General features: G+C 38.4%; 1 protein-coding gene across 1 annotated transcript in view; it reads right to left on the reverse strand.

The window, feature by feature from the left end:
• LOC132894785 (uncharacterized) overlaps window positions 1–21,645 on the reverse strand; it is a 47,707-nt gene extending 26,062 nt beyond the window's left edge. The window contains exons 1-4 of the mRNA XM_060934902.1: window positions 21,189–21,645; window positions 19,954–19,980; window positions 13,609–14,013; window positions 4,909–5,400 (exon numbers count right to left, since the gene is read on the reverse strand). Coding sequence (XP_060790885.1) covers window positions 4,909–5,400; window positions 13,609–14,013; window positions 19,954–19,980; window positions 21,189–21,645 — 1,381 coding nt within the window. The remainder of the gene's footprint in view (window positions 1–4,908; window positions 5,401–13,608; window positions 14,014–19,953; window positions 19,981–21,188) is intronic.
• Between the last annotated feature and the right edge of the window lie 397 nt (window positions 21,646–22,042).

Raw genomic sequence — 22,042 nt, forward strand, 5'->3', positions numbered from 1 at the left:
CCTAGCCAAAAAAAAGACGAAGCTGAGTCGTACCCATCTGCTGGGCTGCTCCAAAAGTTTTACAGTCATTTACATATTTTTACACAGGAAATGAGGACAAGAGCAACAAAAATAACATCAGGCAAAGCCCATAGCTCACCTGCACAAAATATAAATGTAAAAATGTAGTTTTCTTACACAAGTGGACAGAAAAATCTAAGGAATATATACTTTCCTTTTCACCATAAGAGGTCTGAGTTGAACTTTTATAATAATTGAAATCTTCAGTGAATACAGATCATGTATGCTACTATAGCTTCCTTATTTCTGATCTCAATAACAATACATGTATCTTACTGTTACATATTGGCCATATTGATAAGAATCAAACATTCATCTGAATCTTTTATTGGTTTGTCCAGCTATCAGGTCTTTTGATTTAATATGTATTATTGAGTAAGCTGTACTTTTCATAGTGGCATATTATAAATCTCATACAAATTCTGCACACTCTCAGACTACGTACAATCATGATACATCTGTATTAACAGAAAGCCAAGTCATATTCATTTTACGATTTGTACAACACTTACACAAGCTCTGTTCTGAAGAAATGAAAGTGAAAATGAACTTTTCTTCAACAGCTGGGCTAAAGATAATATAATATATATATTGCTCTGACTTTAACTTAGATGATTACTGGTTTCATTAATTTTATCACAAAACATATATTGATTTGTTTGAGTTATGTGTGGTATACTCTTATTTTTGCTTTTAATTATAATAAATAAACAGTATTGTTACATAAAAACAACAGCACTACAAAAAAAACTGTTATTAAGTGCCATGCTGAAGGCACTAATAAAATAGGATATAATCACAGAGGGGCGACATGGTGGTGTAGTGGTTAGCGCTGTCGCCTCACAGCAAGAAGGTCCGGGTTCGAGCCCCATGGCCGGCGAGGACCTTTCTGTGCGGAGTTTGCAGGTTCTCCCCGTGTCTGTGTAGGTTTCCTCCGGGTGGTCCGGTTTCCCCCACAGTCCAAAGACATGCAGGTTAGGTTAACTGGTGACTCTAAATTGACCGTAGGTGTGAATGTGAGTGTGAATGGTTGTCTGTATCTATGTGTCAGCCCTGTGATGACCTGGCGACTTGTCCAGGGTGTACCCCGCCTTTCGCCCGTAGTCAGCTGGGATAGACTCCAGCTTGCCTGCGACCCTGTAGAACAGGATAAAGCGGCTAGAGATGATGAGATGAGATGAGATGAGAAATACTGATCGTCAGGAATTTTTACAACAAATTAGCAGTCATAGATTGCTCCTGGTGTTTTTCTTGGATCAATGCATCTTGGATCTCACGCACAATCTTCTTCCAGACCACTTCAAGCCATGCCACATTTTGGAGAACACCAATGATCATGTGTCATCAGTGTCGTACCCATGATCACACTGGATTTTCTGCAGTGGGTGACTTTGATAATCAGTTTTCTTCACTCTCATACTTTGATAAGAAGTTAAATTGTGTAAATCTTATATTCTTTAGATTCTTTGTCCACTTGTTTGAGAGAACCACATTTTCACTTTCATTTCTTCAGCTTGAAGCTTTCATGGGTGTGGTACTGTACATGCATCAGGTGTATCAACAGGTTACTTCAGCTAGGTTTTATAGTAATCTATTGTAAATTTCACACACACACACACACACACACACACACACACACACACACACACACACACACACACACACACCTTGATTTTAGACTAAATACAACCCTAATACACCAATATATACACAAACCTGAGTCATATTGACCTGTTTCTTTGTACCACACCTACAAAAGCCACATGCTAAAGAAATGAAAGTGAAAATATGATTTTCTTCACCAGTTGGACTAGCATGAGAGGAGATATTTACTCAGTCAAACCTCTTTCTCAAGTTCCTCATGAACTTTCTGATTTCTCTGCAATTATTTATAAAGAGAAATAATTACAAAGTACACATAGCTTACTTCTGCAAAGGCACATCTGGTCTGACTGAGCTCATTTTAAGAGTGGATTTATAAAGGAAAAACAGAGGGTGTCCATTTTTTGGTGAAACGACAAACTAACAGCTCTGTGTGCTGGTGAAATAATGTTTCACAATCTTTACGTCACTAAATACAAGAATATTTTGTAAGGTTATACACATCTAATCACTTTTCACACCTGATTTTGCTCTACGCTGTAAAAAATACTGTCGATTTTATAGTAATTTACTGGTAGCCTCGGTTGCCAGCAGGGGCGATTCTAGCATCTGATCTTTGGGGGAGCTTAGTCCCCAGAGCTGACAGAGGCACCTGGCTTGAACGACAGTGTTTCCGCGTTTATTCCGCATTTAGACTAGACTTAACTAGACAAGAAGACTAGACTAGACAAGACTAGACTTATGCAATGTTTTAACAGAAGCTGACCCAATAAACTATGATATCTACACATTTACAACCACTGACACAAATATTTACGTTATATTTTTAACTAAACAAGACCTACTACTGCATTTGTAATGTTGGAGCTATTCATTTTGAACAGTGGTAATTGTTAATTAATGTGTTATTGTGTATTGTGTAATAATAGTATGTATTATTATGATTTTACATTAGTTTACATTAGTAAATGCTATGTTACATTAAATAAAATTGACTAACGCACGGTGGTCTAGCACCATAGCACTTGTACAGCTCTGCACAAAAGTATCTCGATATGGATGATAAATGTCGTTTTTATCATTCTGTTCATAGACCAGGGAACATCGATATTGCATTATGCATATTATTGTGTTGTGTTTAACAACTGTAACTCCAGTCCGTACCTTCACATCTCGCTATGCCAGTAATACTCAGGTGCTACTTCGAGTTCCTCATCGGCGTGGAATCCAGTTAAAAAAAACACCATGTCGTAGCAAGCACTCGCGCGGACAGGCAACCCAATCAGAGGGGACGCAAGGAGGAGAGGGATTTTACTGCTCATAGAACTATCATGTAACAGGTGAATTCAAGAACACACACACGCCCGCACACACATTCATTGCGCAGTGTGCAAGGGCACTTATTTCTGAAAATTACGTCCAAAAGCAGTGTTTTTGAGGGTGCTGAGCTAGGGGGTGCTGAGCTCGTTTTTGGGGGTGCTTGAGCACCCCCCAAAATAGGCTAAACACGCCCCTGGTTGCCAGTGTAGTACTGGAAAATCTACAGTAAACGACTGTATAACAGTAAAGTTCTATACTATCATGCATAGTATAATTACAGGGAGTGTGGCTGTACTAAATATCAGCACGACTGTCATTCGGTCATAAGCATGAGGCTGCAGGCAGATTGCTGAAGAAAATAATAGCTATGCTGATATTCAGTACAACAGCATGGCCACACAACAGTGTGATATTGCTTTTATACAACAGTTCTTTAAACAAGAAATTAATACAGAGTAAGTGACGTTTTGTCTTTTCTTTTTTTTTGCTGTACTAGTGGAAATAGATCCCGAAGAAGCCACACTCACTTTATAGCACGTCAACTAGCTGACTCACCAGCTCACATTGATTTGTACATTCCCATTAAAGGTGCTTCCCGTAAAATTGGTGTCCCTTTTTTCTTTTCATCTTCATGTGATGACCTTTTATATTTTAAATCAAAAGTTATGTTACTGAAAAGTCTCATTTGCTATGTCCGCTGAGGATGTCTCTAATACTATCGTAGTAACCGTTTCAAATTAGGAAATGGAATTTTATTTGCTGAACACAAATAAGTAGAGTAATACAGACAGTGAAATATCCTTGTGCCATTATGTGAAATATCAGCACTCTTGGAACACCGCTCGCCCAATCAAGCCTGAGTTTCCCAAAAGCATCGCAGCAGAAAGATCATCGTTAGATGGTTGAATGAGCAGCACAATGAACGCTCTCTCTCCTAGTTAAGATGCTCTTAGCGTTAAGAGGCTTTTGGGGAAACCCACCCCAGATTAGTGACCTGGATCTAACTGTTGAATAAAAGAATATATAACCTTCTGCATTTTTGCAACTGAGCTGCAGGGTCTTGCTCAAGGACCCAGTCAATGAAGTTTGGTGGTGCTGGGATTTGAACAGATATTTGAACCATATTATCTGTGACTTGAAAGCTTAACGACTGAGGCACCACACCTAGCCAAAAAAAGACAAAGCTGAGTCGTACCCATCTGCTGGGTTGCTCCAAAAGTTTTACAGTCATTTACATATTTTTACACAGGAAATGAGCACAAGAGCAACAAAAATAACATCAGGCAAAGCCCATAGCTCACCTGCACAAAATATAAATGTGAAAATGTAGTTTTCTTACACGAATGGACAGAAAAATCTAAGGAAAATCTAAACTTCTAAACTTCTAAAAATCTATACTTTCCTTTTCACCATAAGAGGTCTGAGTTTAACTTTTATAATAATTGAAATCTTCAGTGAATACAGATCACGTATGCTACTATAGCTTCCTTATTTCTGATCTCAATAACAATACATGTATCTTACTGTGACATATTGGCCATATTGATAAGTAAAGAATCAAACATTCATCGGAATGTTTTATCGGTTTGTCCAGCTATCAGGTCTTTTGATTTAATATGTATTATTGAGTAAGCTGTACTTTTCATAGTGGCATGTTGTAAATCTCATACACATTCTGCACACTCTCAGACTACGTACAATCATGATACATCTGTATAAACAGAAAGCCAAGTCATATTCATTTAATGATTCATACAACATTTACACAAGCCCTGTTCTGAAGAAATGAAAGTGAAAATGAACTTTTCTTCAAGAGCTGGACTAAAAACAATATAATATATATATTGCTCTGACTTTAACTCAGATGATTACTGGTATCATTAATTTTTATCACAAAACATATATTGATTTATTTGAGTTATATGCGGTATATTCTTATTTTTAATTGTGATGCTCCTGATGTTGTACTTGGATGAATTATATTAATAACCTCAATACGGCTTGGATCCCACACGCAATCTTCTTCCAGACCACTCGGAACCATGCCACATCTAGGAGGACACCAAGCAGTGTCGTACCCATGATCATGCCAGGTTTTCTGCAGTGGATGACCTTGATATTCAATTTTCTTCACTCTCCCAACATTGACTTTCACCATTATAACAACTCTCTGGTGCTCAGGCAGCTCCAAAGGGTATCTACTGGCCTTATTAAGATCCCTGCTGAGGTACACACCACGCCCTAACATGCCGTCTTCAGATTGCTTAAAGCCAGTTGTCATGATTTTGGCAGCAGCGTCTGCAGACGTACCATGATACATTCGGTACACTCTCCCATTATCAGGTTCTGACCCGCTCTCGAGACAGGGAATTCCTGGACGCAAATCATCTTCAGCCCACATGATGTTTACAGAAGTATATTCAGATCACTACAACTGGGGAAGAAGAAATTTAAGCTTAATCAGAGAGTGAGTAAAATCCAAAGACCTTAAATCTTGAAAATGTATGAAAGTACAGGATAAGAAATATTGTTATTGAAATAAATGTTACCGGTTAAAGAGAGACTGAGACAATTAAAGTAAACGACATCACAGTGAAAGTCTAAGTAGTTAAGTAAGTTCACTGTAATCATACAAGTCTCTTTACAATGAAAAAAAACATTGTAAAAAACATGATATATTACTCTGCAATTGTTTATTTTATTTTTTTTTAAAAAGGAGAATTGCTATGTAGTCACTGTAAAAATAAACCACAAAAAATACTGTAGTGAACAAGGAAGTTATTTGCTCGTTACTTACCTCAGGAACGACACGGATAGAATACCTGAGCTGGTTGTGACAGTGGGTTAATAAAGGAAATGGACAGAGGGTGTGTCTTTATGCTCCTGAAACTGTTGGCTGACTTTTTTGCACAGTGTAATGTATTTATATATCTGTTTTGAAGGGAAAAAATGTACCATCATTTTTTTTTACCTTCCTGTTTGTCCTGAATGACAACTGAATCACAGATAGAACTTAATAAAACTTTCTGAAACTTTATCTGTTTGAAAAAAAAACCAACCCACGCATTTGTTTATTTTTTGTTGAAATATTGTGCAAAAATCTGAGACATTAGTATTCCAAAAAAAATCAACCCTTATGTTGTTAAATAATTTTAGATGAAAAATAACAGATGTTGAACCTCATAATGCTGAAGTCATGATACTTTATACATAAACCAAACAGTGTTAAGATTTCTTTCAATAAAATCACTAGACTTTAATCATATGGTCAATTTAGAGCTACCAATTAACCTAACCTGCATGTCTTTGGGGGAAACCGGAGCACCCGGAGGAAACCCACAGAGACACAAGGAGAACATGCAAACTCCACACAGAAAGGCCCAGTCAGCCACTGGCCTCGAGCCCAGAATCTTCTTGCTGTGAAGCGACAGTGCTAACCACTACACCACTGTGCCGCCCCTTGTTACATGTGTTATAATCTCATTTTATATTTGCTCTTAGTTATAATTGTATCACTGTGGCATAAAAACAACAGTGCCACAGACTTTGTGGGATTAAAAATAGTATTATCATACAATCACAGAACTTCTATGTTAAAATCTAGAAAGAAAAAACACAGTTAAGAGGGGTGGTTTTTTTATTTTTTTTATTAGGTCAAGGTTATTTTTAAAGCTGAAACTTTGACACTGTTGATTTTTCTAACTTGTAGGACGACTGACTGGAATTTTTGCAACCATCTAATAGTCACGGAATGGTCCTGATGATGTTGGTGGATGAATTATATTCATGACCTGGATACAGCCTGGAGTCAGGTGGCACGGTGGTGTAGTGGTTAGCGCTGTCGCCTCACAGCAAGAAGGTCCTGGGTTCGAGCCCCATGGCCGGCGAGGGCCTTTCTGTGTGGAGTTTGCATGTTCTCCCCGTGTCCGCGTGGGTTTCCTCTGGGTGCTCCGGTTTCCCCCACAGTCCAAAGACATGCAGGTTAGGTTAACTGGTGACTCGAAATTGACCGTAGGTGTGAATGTGAGTGTGAATGGTTGTCTGTGTCTATGTGTCAGCCCTGTGATGACCTGGTGACTTGTCCAGGGTGTACCCCGCCTTTCGCCCGTAGTCAGCTGGGATAGGCTCCAGCTTGCCTGCGACCCTGTAGAAGGATAAAGTGGCTAGAGATGATGAGATGAGATGAGATGAGATGAGATGAGATGAGATACACTCCGGATTCCACATAGTCTTGTTCCAGACCACTCCGAACCATGCCAAATGCAGGAGGACACCAAGCGGTGTCATACCCATGATCATGCCAGGTTTTCTGCAGTGGGTGATCTTCCATCCATCCATCCTTTATCTGTAGGCGCTTATCCTGTTCTACAGGGTTGCGGGCAAGCTGGAGCCTATCCCAGCTGACTATGGGCGAGAGGTGGGGTACACCCTGGACAAGTCGCCAGGTCATCACAGGGCTGACACACAGAGATAAACAACCATTCACACTCACATTCACACCTACGGTCAATTTAGAGCCACCAATTAACCTAACCTGCATGTCTTTGGATTGTGGGGGAAACCGGAGCACCCAGAGGAAACCCACACAGACACGGGGAGAACATGCAAACTCCACACAGAAAGGCCCCCGTTGGCCCCTGAGCTCGAACCCAGAACCTTCGTGCTGTGAGGCAACAGCGCTAACCATTACACCACCGTGCCGCCAACATTGACACTTTATACCTAAAACCTTTCATCAGATGTATCAGGTGTATTTCACAGATTATTCTAGGTGTTGGATCTTGTATTATTGTACTAATGTATAGATTTAGGTACTGCCTAAAAGCGGAGCTCCCATCTGTTTCTGGGTTGTAGAATTTTCTTATATCATAGCCAGCCTCTTTTGTTTTATTTCTTTACCGGCTAACACTAGCCACTAGGCAGTGTGTTTGTGTATATTCCTCTTTATCTTATCATCAGATCTGAAGATGATTATTGGTATTGCTTCATTTTACCACAGAAATATTGATTTTATTTGAATTGTGTGCTATACTCTGATCTTATTTTTGCTTTTAATTATAATTAATGTACAGCATTGTTACTTAAAAACCACCGTGCCACCAAAAAAACCCCTCTTGTTAAGTATCGTGTTCAAGGTGCTAATCAAATCATTTTATCCTATAATCACAGACCTTCTCAGTTAAAATCCAGAAAGAAATATAAATTGAAGATATTTTCAGTACTTTTATTAATTTATAGTCAATTTTAGACCTGAAACTTTGAGTGTTGATTTTATCTTTTAGAAATACTGATCGTCAGGAATTTTTACAACAAATTAGCAGTTATAGATTGCTCCTGGTGTTTTTCTTGGATCAATGCATGTTGGATCTCACACACAATCTTCTTCCAGACCACTTCAAGCCATGCCACATTTTGGAGGACACCAATGATCATGTGTCATCAGTGTCGTACCCATGATCACACTGGATTTTCTGCAGTGGGTGACTTTGATGATCAGTTTTCTTCACTCTCATACTTTGATAAGAAGGTAAATTGTGTAAATCTTATATTCTTTAGATTCTTTGTCCACTTGTTTGAGAGAACCACATTTTCACTTTCATTTCTTCAGCTTGAAGCTTTCATGGGTGTGGTACTGTACATGCATCAGGTGTATCAACAGGTTAGTTCAGCTAGGTTTTATAATAATCTATTGTAAATTTCACACACACACACACACACACACACACACACACACACACACACACACCTTGATTTTAGACTAAATACAACCCTAATACACCAATATATACACAAACCTAGTCATATTGACCTGTTTCTTTGTACCACACCTACAAAAGCCACATGCTAAAGAAATGAAAGTGAAAATGTGATTTTCTTCACCAGTTGGACTAGCATGAGAGGAGATATTTACTCAGTCAAACCTCTTTCCCAAGTTCCTCATGAACTTTCTGATTTCTCTGCAATTATTTATAAGGAGAAATAATTATAAAGTACACATAGCTTACTTCTGCAAAGGCACATCTGGCCTGACTGAGCTCATTTTAAGAGTGGATTTATAAAGGAAAAACACAGAGGGTGTACATTTTTTGGTGAAACGACAAACTAACATAGCTCTGTGTGCTGGTGAAATAATGACAACAACACATCTCAAAAAAGTTGGGACAAGGCCATGTTTACCACTGTGAGACATCCCCTTTTCTCTTTACAACAGTCTGTAAACGTCTGGGGACTGAGGAGACAACTTGCTCAAGTTTAGGGAAAGGAATGTTAACCCATTCTTGTCTAATGTAGGATTCTAGTTGCTCAACTGTCTTAGGTCTTTTTTGTCGTATCTTCCGTTTTATGATGCGCCAAATGTTTTCTATGGGTGAAAGATCTGGACTGGCCAGTTCAGTACCCGGACCCTTCTTCTACGCAGCCATGATGCTGTAATTGATGCAGTATGTGGTTTGGCATTGTCATGTTGGAAAATGCAAGGTCTTCCCTGAAAGAGACGTCGTCTGGATGGGAGCATATGTTGCTCTAGAACCTGGATATACCTTTCAACATTGATGGTGTCTTTCCGGATGTGTAAGCTGCCCATGCCACACGCACTAATGCAACCCCATACCATCAGAGATGCAGGCTTCTGAACTGAGCGCTGATAACAACTTGGGTCGTCCTTCTCCTCTTTAGTCCGAATGACATGGTGTCTCTGATTTCTATAAAGAACTTCAAATTTTGATTTGTCCGTCCACAGAACAGTTTTCCACTTTGCCACAGTCCATTTTAAATGAGCCTTGGCCCAGAGAAGACGTCTGCGCTTCTGGATCATGTTTAGATACGGCTTCTTCTTTGAACTATAGAGTTTTAGCTGGCAACGGTGGATGGCATGGTGAATTGTGTTCAGAGATAATGTTCTCTGGAAATATTCCTGAGCCCATTTTGTGATTTCCAATACAGAAGCATGCCTGTATGTGATGCAGTGCCGTCTAAGGGCCCGAAGATCACGGGCACCCAGTATGGTTTTCCAGCCTTGACCCTTACGCACAGAGATTCTTCCAGATTCTCTGAATCTTTTGATGATATTATGCACTATAGATGATGATATGTTCAAACTCTTTGCAATTTTACACTGTCGAACTCCTTTCTGATATTGCTCCACTATTTGTCGGCGCAGAATTAGGGGGATTGGTGATCCTCTTCCCATCTTTACTTCTGAGAGCCGCTGCCACTCCAAGATGCTCTTTTTATACCCAGTCATGTTAATGACCTATTGCCAATTGACCTAATGAGTTGCAATTTGGTCCTCCAGCTGTTCCTTTTTTGTACCTTTAACTTTTCCAGCCTCTTGTTGCCCCTGTCCCAACTTTTTTGAGATGTGTTGCTGTCATGAAATTTCAAATGAGCCAATATTTGGCATGAAATTTCAAAATGTCTCACTTTTGACATTTGATATGTTGTCTATGTTCTATTGTGAATACAATATCAGTTATTGAGATTTTTAAATTATTGCATTCCGTTTTTATTTACAATTTGTACTTTGTCCCAACTTTTTTGGAATCGGGGTTGTATAAATTGAAGATATTTTCAGTATTTTTATTAATTTATAGTCAGTTTTAGACCTGAAATTTTGAGTGTTTATTTTATCTTTTAGAAATACTGATCGTCAGGAATTTTTACAACAAATTAGCAGTCATAGATTGCTCCTGGTGTTTTTCTTGGATCAATGCATCTTGGATCTCACACCCAATCTTCTTCCAGACCACTTCAAGCCATACCACATTTTGTAGGACACCAATGATCATGTGTCATCAGTGTCGTACCCATGATCACACTGGATTTTCTGCAGTGGGTGACTTTGATAATTAGTTTTCTTCACTTTCATACTTTGATAAGAAGTTAAATTGTGTAAATCTTATATTCTTTAGATTCTTTGTCCACTTGTTTGAGAGAACCACATTTTCACTTTCATTTCTTCAGCTTGAAGCTTTCATGGGTGTGGTACTGTACATGCATCAGGTGTATCGACAGGTTAGTTCAGCTAGGTTTTATAATAATCTGTTGTAAATTTCACACACACACACACACACACACACACACACACACACACACACACACACACCTTGATTTTAGACTAAATACAACCCTAATACACCAATATATACACAAACCTGAGTCATATTGACCTGTTTCTTTGTACCACACCTACAAAAGCCACATGCTAAAGAAATGAAAGTGAAAATATGATTTTCTTCACCAGTTGGACTAGCATGAGAGGAGATATTTACTCAGTCAAACCTCTTTCTCAAGTTCCTCATGAACTTTCTGATTTCTCTGCAATTATTTATAAAGAGAAATAATTACAAAGTACACATAGCTTACTTCTGCAAAGGCACATCTGGTCTGACTGAGCTCATTTTAAGAGTGGATTTATAAAGGAAAAACACATAGGGTGTCCATTTTTTGGTGAAACGACAAACTAACAGCTCTGTGTGCTGGTGAAATAATGTTTCACAAACTTTACGTCACTAAATACAAGAATAGTTTGAAGGTTATACACATCTAATCACTTTTCACACCTGATTTTGCTCTATGCTGTAAAAAATACTGTCGATTTTATAGTAATTTACTGGTAGCCTCGGTTGCCAGTGTAGTACTGGAAAATCTACAGTAAACGACTGTATAACAGTAAAGTACTATACTATCATGCATAGTATAATTACAGGGAGTGTGGCTGTACTAAATATCAGCACAACTGTCATTCGATCATAAGCATGAGGCTGCAGGCAGATTGCTGAAGAAAATAATAGCTATGCTGATATTCAGTACAACAGCATGGCCACACAACAGTGTGATATTGCTTTTATACAACAGTTATTTAAACAAGAAATTAATACAGAGTAAGTGACGTTTTGTCTTTTCTTTTTTTTTGCTGTACTAGTGGAAATAGATCCCGAAGAAGCCACACTCACTTTATAGCACGTCAACTAGCTGACTCGCCAGCTCACATTGATTTGTACATTCCCATTAAAGGTGCTTCCCGTAAAATTGGTGTCCCTTTTTTCTTTTCATCTTCATGTGATGACCTTTTATATTTTAAATCAAAAGTTATGTTACTGAAAAGTCTCATTTGCTATGTCCGCTGAGGATGTCTCTAATACTATCGTAGTAACCATTTCAACCTAGGAAATGGAATTTTATTTGCTGAACACAAATAAGTAGAGTAATACAGACAGTGAAATATCCTTGTGCCATTATGTGAAATATCAGCACTCTTGGAACACCGCTCGCCCAATCAGGCCTGAGTTTCCCAAAAGCATCGCAGCAGAAAGATCATTGTTAGATGGTTGAATGAGCAGCACAATGAACGCTCTCTCTCCTAGTTAAGATGCTCTTGGCATTAAGAGGCTTTTGGGGAAACCCACCCCAGATTAGTGACCTGGATCTAACTGTTGTATAAAAGAATATATAACCTTTTGCATTTTTGCAACTGAGCTGAAGGGTCTTGCTCAAGGACCCAGTCAATGAAGTTTGGTGGTGCTGGGATTTGAACAGATATTTGAACCATATTATCTGTGACTTGAAAGCTTAACGACTGAGGCACCACACCTAGCCAAAAAAAGACAAAGCTGAGTCGTACCCATCTGCTGGGCTGCTCCAAAAGTTTTACAGTCATTTACATATTTTTACACAGGAAATGAGGACAAGAGCAACAAAAATGACATCAGGCAAAGCCCATAGCTCACCTGCACAAAATATAAATGGGAAAATGTAGTTTTCTTACATGAATGGACAGAAAAATCTAAGTAAAATCTAAACTTCTAAACTTCTAAAAATCTATACTTTCCTTTTCACCATAAGAGGTCTGAGTTTAACTTTTATAATAATTGAAATCTTCAGTGAATACAGATCACATATGCTACTATAGCTTCCTTATTTCTGATCTCAATAACAATACATGTATCTTACTGTTACATATTGGCCATATTGATAAGTAAAGAATCAAACATTCATCTGAATGTTTTATCGGTTTGTCCAGCTATCAGGTCTTTTGATTTAATATGTATTATTGAGTAAGCTGTACTTTTCATAGTGGCATGTTGTAAATCTCATACACAGTCTGCACACTCTCAGACTACGTACAATCATGATACATCTGTATAAACAGAAAGCCAAGTCAGATTTATTTAATGATTCATACAACACTTACACAAGCCCTGTTCTGAAGAAATGAAAGTGAACATGAACTTTTCTTCAAGAGCTGGACTAAAAACAATATAATATATATATTGCTCTGACTTTAACTCAGATGATTACTGGTTTCATTAATTTTTATCACAAAACATATATTGATTTATTTGAGTTATGTGTGGTATACTCTTATTTTTACTTTTAATTATAATAAATGAATAGTATTGTTACATAAAAACCACAGCATTACAAAAAAAAAACTGTTGTTAAGTGCCATGCTGAAGGCACAAATAAAATAACATATAATCACAGAGCTTCTTTGTTGAAATCCAGAAAAAATATAAAGTGAAGATGTTTTCAATTCTTGTATTAATTTATAGTCATTTATAGACATGAAACTTTGATAGTGTTGACTTTATTTTTTATAGTCAAAACTTTTTACACCAATTTAGCGGTCATAGAATGCTCCTGATGTTGTACTTGGACGAATTATATCAATAACCCGAATACGGCTTGGATCCCACACGCAATCTTCTTCCAGACCACTCGGAACCATGCCACATCCAGGAGGACACCAAGCAGTGTCAAACCCCTTATCATGCCAGGTTTTCTGCAGTGGGTGACCTTGATAATCGATTTTCTTCACTCTCCCAACATTGACTTTCACCCTTATAACAACTCTCTGGTGCTCAGACAGCTCCAAAGGGTATCTACTGGCCTTATTAAGATCCCTGCTGAGGTACACACCACGCCCTAACATGCCGCCTGCAGATTGCTTAAAGCCGCTTCTCATGATTTCAGCAGCAGCCTGTGGAGACGTACCATGATACATTCGGTACACTCTCCCATTAGCAGGTTCTGACCAGCTCTCGAGACAGGGAATTCCTGGACCCAAATCATCTTCAGCCCACATGATGTTTACAGAAGTATATTCAGATCACTACAACTGGGGAAGAAGAAATTTAAGCTTAATCAAAGAGTGAGTAAGACCTTAAATCTTGAAAATGTATGAAAGTACAGGATAAGAAATATTGTTATTGAAATAAATGTTACCGGTTATAGAGAGACTGAGACAATTAAAGTAAACGACATCACAGTGAAAGTAAAAGTAGTTAAGTAAGTTCACTGTAATCATACAAGTCTCTTTACAATGAAAAAAAAACATTGTAAAAAGCATGATATATTACTCTGCAATTGTTTATTTTTTTTTTTTAAAAAGGAGAATTGCTATGTAGTCACTGTAAAAATAAACCACAAAAAATACTGTAGTGAACAAGGAAGTTATTTGCTCGTTACTTACCTCAGCAACGACACGGATAGAATGCCTGAGCTGGTTGTGACAGTGGGTTAATAAAGGAAATGGACAGAGGGTGTGTCTTTATGCTCCTGAAACTGTTGGCTGACTTTTTTTGCACAGTGTAATGTATTTATATATCTGTTTTGAAGGACAAAAATGTACCGTCATTTTTTTTTTACCTTCCTGTTTGTCCTAAATGACAACTGAATCACAGATAGAACTTAATAAAACTTTCTGAAACTTTATCTGTTTGAAAAAAAACCAAGCCACGCATTTGTTTATTTTTTGTTGAAATATTGTGCAAAAATCTGAGACATTAGTATTCCAAAAAAAATCAACCCTTATGTTGTTAAATAATTTTAGATGAAAAATAACAGAAGTTGAACCTCATAATGCTGAAGTCATGATACTTTATACATAAACCAAACAGTGTTAAGATTTCTTTCAATAAAATCACTAGACTTTAATCATATGGTCAATTTAGAGCTACCAATTAACCTAACCTGCATGTCTTTGGGGGAAACCGGAGCACCCGGAGGAAACCCACAGAGACACAAGGAGAACATGCAAACTCCACACAGAAAGGCCCAGTCAGCCACTGGACTCGAGCCCAGAATCTTCTTGCTGTGAAGCGACAGTGCTAACCACTACACCACTGTGCCGCCCCTTGTTACATGTGTTATAATCTCATTTTATATTTGCTCTTAGTTATAATTGTATCACTGTGGCATAAAAACAACAGTGTTACAGACTTTGTGGGATTAAAAATAGTATTATCATACAATCACAGAACTTCTATGTTAAAATCTAGAAAGAAAAAACACAGTTAAGAGGGGTGGTTTTTTTTATTTTTTTATTAGGTCAAGGTTATTTTTAAAGCTGAAACTTTGACACTGTTGATTTTTCTAACTTGTAGGACGACTGACTGGAATTTTTGCAGCCATCTAATAGTCACGGAATGGTCCTGATGATGTTGGTGGATGAATGATATTCATGACCTGGATACAGCCTGGAGTCGGGTGGCACGGTGGTGTAGTGGTTACCGCTGTCGCCTCACAGCAAGAAGGTCTGGGTTCGAGCCCCATGGCCGGTGAGGGCCTTTCTGTGCGGAGTTTTCATGTTCTCCCCGTGTCTGCGTGGGTTTCCTCCGGGTGCTCCGGTTTCCCCCACAGTCCAAAGACATGCAGGTTAGGCTAACTGGTGACTCTAAATTGACTGTAGGTGTGAATGTGAGTGTGAATGGTTGTCTGTGTCTATGTGTCAGCCCTGTGATGACCTGGCAACTTGTCCAGGGTGTACCCCGCCTTTCGCCCGTAGTCAGCTGGGATAGGCTCCAGCTTGCCTGCGACCCTGTAGAAGGATAAAGCGGCTAGAGATAATGAGATGAGATGAGATGAGATACAGCCCGGATTCCACATAGTCTTGTTCCAGACCACTCCGAACCATGCCACATGCAGGAGGACACCAAGCGGTGTCATACCCATGATCATGCCAGGTTTTCTGCAGTGGGTGATCTTCCATCCATCCATCCATCCATCCATTATCTGTAGGCGCTTATCCTGTTCTACAGGGTTGCGGGCAAGCTGGAGCTTATCCCAGCTGACTATGGGCGAGAGGTGGGGTACACCCTGGACAAGTCGCCAGGTCATCACAGGGCTGACACACAGAGATAAACAACCATTCACACTCACATTCACACCTACGGTCAATTTAGAGCCACCAATTAACCTAACCTGCATGTCTTTGGATTGTGGGGGAAACCGGAGCACCCAGAGGAAACCCACGCAGACACGGGGAGAACATGCAAACTCCACACAGAAAGGCCCCCGTTGGCCCCTGAGCTCGAACCCAGGACCTTCGTGCTGTGAGGCGACAGCGCTAACCACTACACCACCGTGCCGCCAACATTGACACTTTATACCTAAAACCTTTCATCAGATGTATCAGGTGTATTTCACAGATTATTCCAGGTGTTGGATCTTGTATTATTGTACTAATGTATAGATTTAGGTACTGCCTAAAAGCGGAGCTCCCATCTGTTTCTGGGTTGTAGAATTTTCTTATATCATAGCCAGCCTCTTTTGTTTTATTTCTTTACCGGCTAACACTGGCCACTAGGCAGTGTGTCTGTGTATATTCCTCTTTATCTTATCATCAGATCTGAAGATGATTATTGGTATTGCTTCATTTTACCACAGAAATATTGATTTTATTTGAATTGTGTGCTATACTCTGATCTTATTTTTGCTTTTAATTATAATTAATGTACAGCATTGTTACTTAAAAACCACCGTGCCACCAAAAACAACCCTCTTGTTAAGTATCATGTTCAAGGCGCTAATCAAATCATTTTATCCTATAATCACAGACCTTCTCAGTTAAAATCCAGAAAGAAATATAAATTGAAGATATTTTCAGTACTTTTATTAATTTATAGTCAATTTTAGACCTGAAACTTTGAGTGTTTATTTTATCTTTTAGAAATACTGATGGGTGGCACGGTGGTGTAGTGGTTAGCGCTGTCGCCTCACAGCAAGAAGGCCCTGGGTTCGAGCCCCGGGGCCGGCGAGGGCCTTTCTGTGTGGAGTTTGCATGTTCTCCCCGTGTCTGCGTGGGTTTCCTCCAGGTGCTCCGGTTTCCCCCACAGTCCAAAGACATGCAGGTTAGGTTAACTGGTGACTCTAAATTGACCGTAGGTGTGAGTGTGAATGGTTGTCTGTGTCTATGTGTCAGCCCTGTGATGACCTGGCGACTTGTCCAGGGTGTACCCCGCCTTTCGCCCGAAGTCAGCTGGGATAGGCTCCAGCTTGCCTGCGACCCTGTAGAAGGATAAAGCGGCTAGAGATAATGAGATGAGATGAGAAATACTGATCGTCAGGAATTTTTACAACAAATTAGCAGTCATAGATTGCTCCTGGTGTTTTTCTTGGATCAATGCATGTTGGATCTAACACCCAATCTTCTTCCAGACAACTTCAAGCCATGCCACATTTTGGAGGACACCAATGATCATGTGTCATCAGTGTCATACCCATGATCACACTGGATTTTCTGCAGTGGGTGACTTTGATAATCAGTTTTCTTCACTCTCATACTTTGATAAGAAGTTAAATTGTGTAAATCTTATATTCTTTGTCCGCTTGTTTGAGAGAACCACATTTTCACTTTCATTTCTTCAGCTTGAAGCTTTCATGGGTGTGGTACTGTACATGCATCAGGTGTATCAACAGGTTAGTTCAGCTAGGTTTTATAATAATCTATTGTAAATTTCACACACACACACACACACACACACACACACACACATATAAATACCATTTTCTCCAATGCATCCATTGCAAATGCAAGTTAAAATCATATATAAACAGTATCCAGAAATACCGCCTTCTTTGGGCCCGAGCTCTTTTACGATGGACTGAGGCGAAGTGGAAAATTGTCCTGAGGTCTAAAGAATCAAAAGTAGAAATTCTTTTTAGAAATCATGGACACCACGTCCTCCAGGCTAAAGAGGAGAGAGACCATCCGGCTTGTTATCAGTGCACAGTTCAAAAGCCAGCATCTGTGATGGTATGAGGATGCATTAGTGCACATGACATGCTTGTACAGCTGGGAAGGCATCATTCATGCTGAATTATATATATATATATATATATATATATATATATATATATATATATATATATATATATATATATGTTTCAGAGCAATATGCTGCCATCCAGACAAAATCTTTTTCAGGGAAGGCCTTCCTTCTTTCAGCAAGACAATGCCAAACCGCTTTCTACATATACTAAAACTGCATGACTCTGTAGTAAAAGAGTCCAGGTGCTAAACTGGCCTGCCTTCAGTCCAGAGCTGTCTCCCATTTAAAACATTTGGCGCACTCTGAAGCACAAAATATGACAAAGGAAACTCCGAACTGTTGAGCAACTGAAATATATCAGGCCAGAATGGGACAATATTTCTCTTTCAAAACTACAGTAATTGGTCTCCTCAGTTCCCAAACATTTACAGATTGTTGTTAAAAGTAGAGGTGATGTGACACAGTGGTAAACATGCCCCTGCCCCAACTTTTTTTGAAATGTGTTGCTGACATCTATTTCAAAATGCGCATATATTTTTCACAAAACAATAAAATTTATGTTTCAACATTTCATATATTGTCTTTGTACCGTACTATTTTCAATGAAATAGAGGGCTTTCGTGATTTGCACATTATCGAATTCTGTTTTTATTTACAGTTTACACAGCATCCTAACTTTTTTGGAATTGGGATTGTACAAACGTTAGATGCTAATATACGTGTTTCCATAGAAAATGAAGGTATTGTAATTACAGTAAATGCAAAATTGAACATTTTAGTTAATAGTCAGAAAGGTCAGAAAATGTGGATTGAAATAGAATTTGAACGTCTAAGAAAAAAATTAATGTAAGTGAACTGAGAAATGTTTGTAACTTTTTACTTTGTTGGGGGAAAAATTTATATATATATATATATATATATATATATATATATATATATATATATATATATATATATATACACACAGTTAGGTCCATAAATATTTGGACAGAGACAACATTTTTCTAATTTTGGTTCTGTACATTACCACAATGAATTTTGAACAAAACAATTCAGATGCAGTTGAAGTTCAGACTTTCAGCTTTAATTCAGTGGGCTGAACAAAAATGATTGCATAAAAATGTGAGGAACTAAAGCATTTTTTAAACACAGTCCCTTCTTTTCAGGGGCTCAAAAGTAATTGGACAAATTAAATAATTGTAAATAAAATGTTCATTTCTAATACTTGGTTGAAAACCCTTTGTTGACAATGACTGCCTGAAGTCTTGAACTCATGGACATCAGCAGACGCTGTGTTTCCTCCTTTTTAATGCTCTGCCAGGCCTTTACTGCAGCGGTTTTCAGTTGCTGTTTGTTTGTGGGCCTTTCTGTCTGAAGTTTAGTCTTTAACAAGTGAAATGCATGCTCAATTGGGTTGAGATCAGGTGACTGACTTGGCCATTCAAGAATATTCCACTTCTTTGCTTTAATAAACTCCTGAGTTGCTTTGGCTTTATATTTTGGGTCATTGTCCATCTGTATTATGAAACGCCAACCAATCAGTTTGGCTGCATTTGGCTGGATTTGAGCACACAGTATGTCTCTGAATACCTCAGAATTCATCCGGCTGCTTCTGTCCTGTGTCACATCATCAATAAACACAAGTAACCCAGTGCCACTGGCAGCCATGCATGCCCAAGCCATCACACTGCCTCTGCTGTGTTTTACAGATGATGTGGCATGCTTTGGATCATGAGCTGTACCACGCCTTCGCCATACTTTTTCTTTCCATCATTCTGGTAGAGGTTGATCTTGGTTTCATCTGTCCAAAGAATGTTCTTCCAGAACTGTGCTGGCTTTTTTAGATGTTTTTTAGCAAAGTCCAATCTAGCCTTTTTTATTCTTGAGGCTTATGAGTGGCTTGCACCGTGCAGTGAACCCTCTGTATTTACTTTCATGCAGTCTTCTCTTTATGGTAGATTTGGATATTAATATGCCTACCTCCTGGAGAGTGTTGTTCACTTGGTTGGCTGTTGTGAAGGGGTTTCTCTTCACCATGGAAATTATTCTGCGATCATCCACCACTGTTGTCTTCTGTGGGCGTCCAGGTCTTTTTGCATTGATAAGTTCACCAGTGCTTTCTTTCTTTCTCAGGATGTACCAAACTGTAGATTTTGCCACTCCTAATATTGTAGCAATTTCTCGGATGGGTTTTTTCTGTTTTCGCAGCTTAAGGATGGCTTGTTTCACCTGCATGGAGAGCTCCTTTGACCACATGTTTTCTTCACAGCAAAATCTTCCCAATGCAAGCACCACACCTCAAATCAACTCCAGGTCTTTTATCTACTTAATTGAGAATGACATAACGAAGGAATTTCCCGCACCTGCCCATGAAATAGCCTTTGAGTCAATTGTCCAATTACTTTTGGTCCCTTTAAAAACAGGGTGGCACATGTTAAGGAGCTGAAACTCCTAAACCCTTCATCCAATTTTAATGTGGATACCCTCAAATGAAAGCTGAAAGTCTGGACTTTATGTCCATGTTCATTATATAATTATAACTTGAATATGTTTCAGTAAACAGGTAAAAAAACAAAATTTGTGTCAGTGTCCAAATATATATGGACCTAACTGTGTGTATATATATATATATATATATATATATATATATATATATATATATATATATATATATATATATGTCACTGGATTATCTGATTCAGTCTAATTACGCACTTGTATCACACCAAATGTTCAGTATTTGTCTTTAAAAAAAATTGTGATACTAATGCTTTCTAATGTCAAATGTCTAACATTTAAATTACAGTAACTTACAGTCTTACAGTAACTGCTTCACCAAAGAAGTGTACTTGCCACCAAAAATAGTATTAACAATAAATCATAAAACAGGAAACAAGTTTTCAGTTAATTTATTTGTTTTCTAGTTAGTTTCAGATTTGAAAGAGTTCACTACATTTTAGAACCATTAATAGCAATTTCAACAACAATCTGTTACTAAGAGTCATGATGTCAGAATGCTGTTGGATAAATGACATCAGTTAGTTCAAACTCATCAATTACATCAATTAGTTCAAAGTCATTTTTAGGCCTGGACTTTGACATTGTTGATTTTATCTTTTAGAACTACTGATAGGAATTTTCACATATAATTACCAAAAAATGTTCCTGATATTGTTCTTGGATGAATTATATCAATAACCTCAATACGGCTTGGATCCCATACGCAATCTTCTTCCAGACCACTCCAAACCATGCCACATCTAGGAGGACACCAAGCAGTGTCGTACCCATGATCATGCCAGGTTTTCTGCAGTGGGTGACCTTGATAATCAATTTTTTTCACTCTCCCAACTTTGACTCTCACCCTTATAACAACTCTCTCATTCTCACGCAGATGCAAAGGGTATCTCCTGGCCTTTTTAAGATCACGACTAAGGTACACACCACGCCCTAACATGCCGCCTGCAGATTGCTTGAAGCCGGTTCTCATGATTTGTGCAGCAGCCTGTCGAGAGGTACCGTGATACATTCGATACACTTTTCCATCAGTAGGTTCTGACCAGCTCTCAAGACAGGAAACTCCTGGACCCAAATCATATTCAGCCCACATGATGTTTACAGAAGTATATTTAGATCCCTGCAACTGTGGAAAAAGACAATTTAATGATAATTTAATAATGGGTTGCAGATTTTAAAATCTTTGCATTTTATATGTAAAAGGTGCTATAATTGTATTACAGTATTAACAATATACTGTATATCATATAATTTTTTAATGTATAAGAAAATCAAGTCCACATAGCTCACCTTTGTTAAGGTACGTCAAGTGTGACTGAACTCAGTCTGAGTGCTGATTTTTAAGGGAAAAACAAAGAGGTGTGTCTTCAAATTCAGTGCAAGAGATGGTCAAAACAAAGACAAATGGTTAAACACGAAGTACAGTATGAGTTTTGAGTATATAAGCAGGTAGTAAACAAACTAATGGAAATAACATAAAAGCAAGGGAA

The sequence above is a fragment of the Neoarius graeffei genome, chromosome 12 (genome assembly GCF_027579695.1).
Source record: "Neoarius graeffei isolate fNeoGra1 chromosome 12, fNeoGra1.pri, whole genome shotgun sequence".
In the NCBI taxonomy this organism is placed as follows: Eukaryota; Metazoa; Chordata; class Actinopteri; order Siluriformes; family Ariidae; genus Neoarius; species Neoarius graeffei.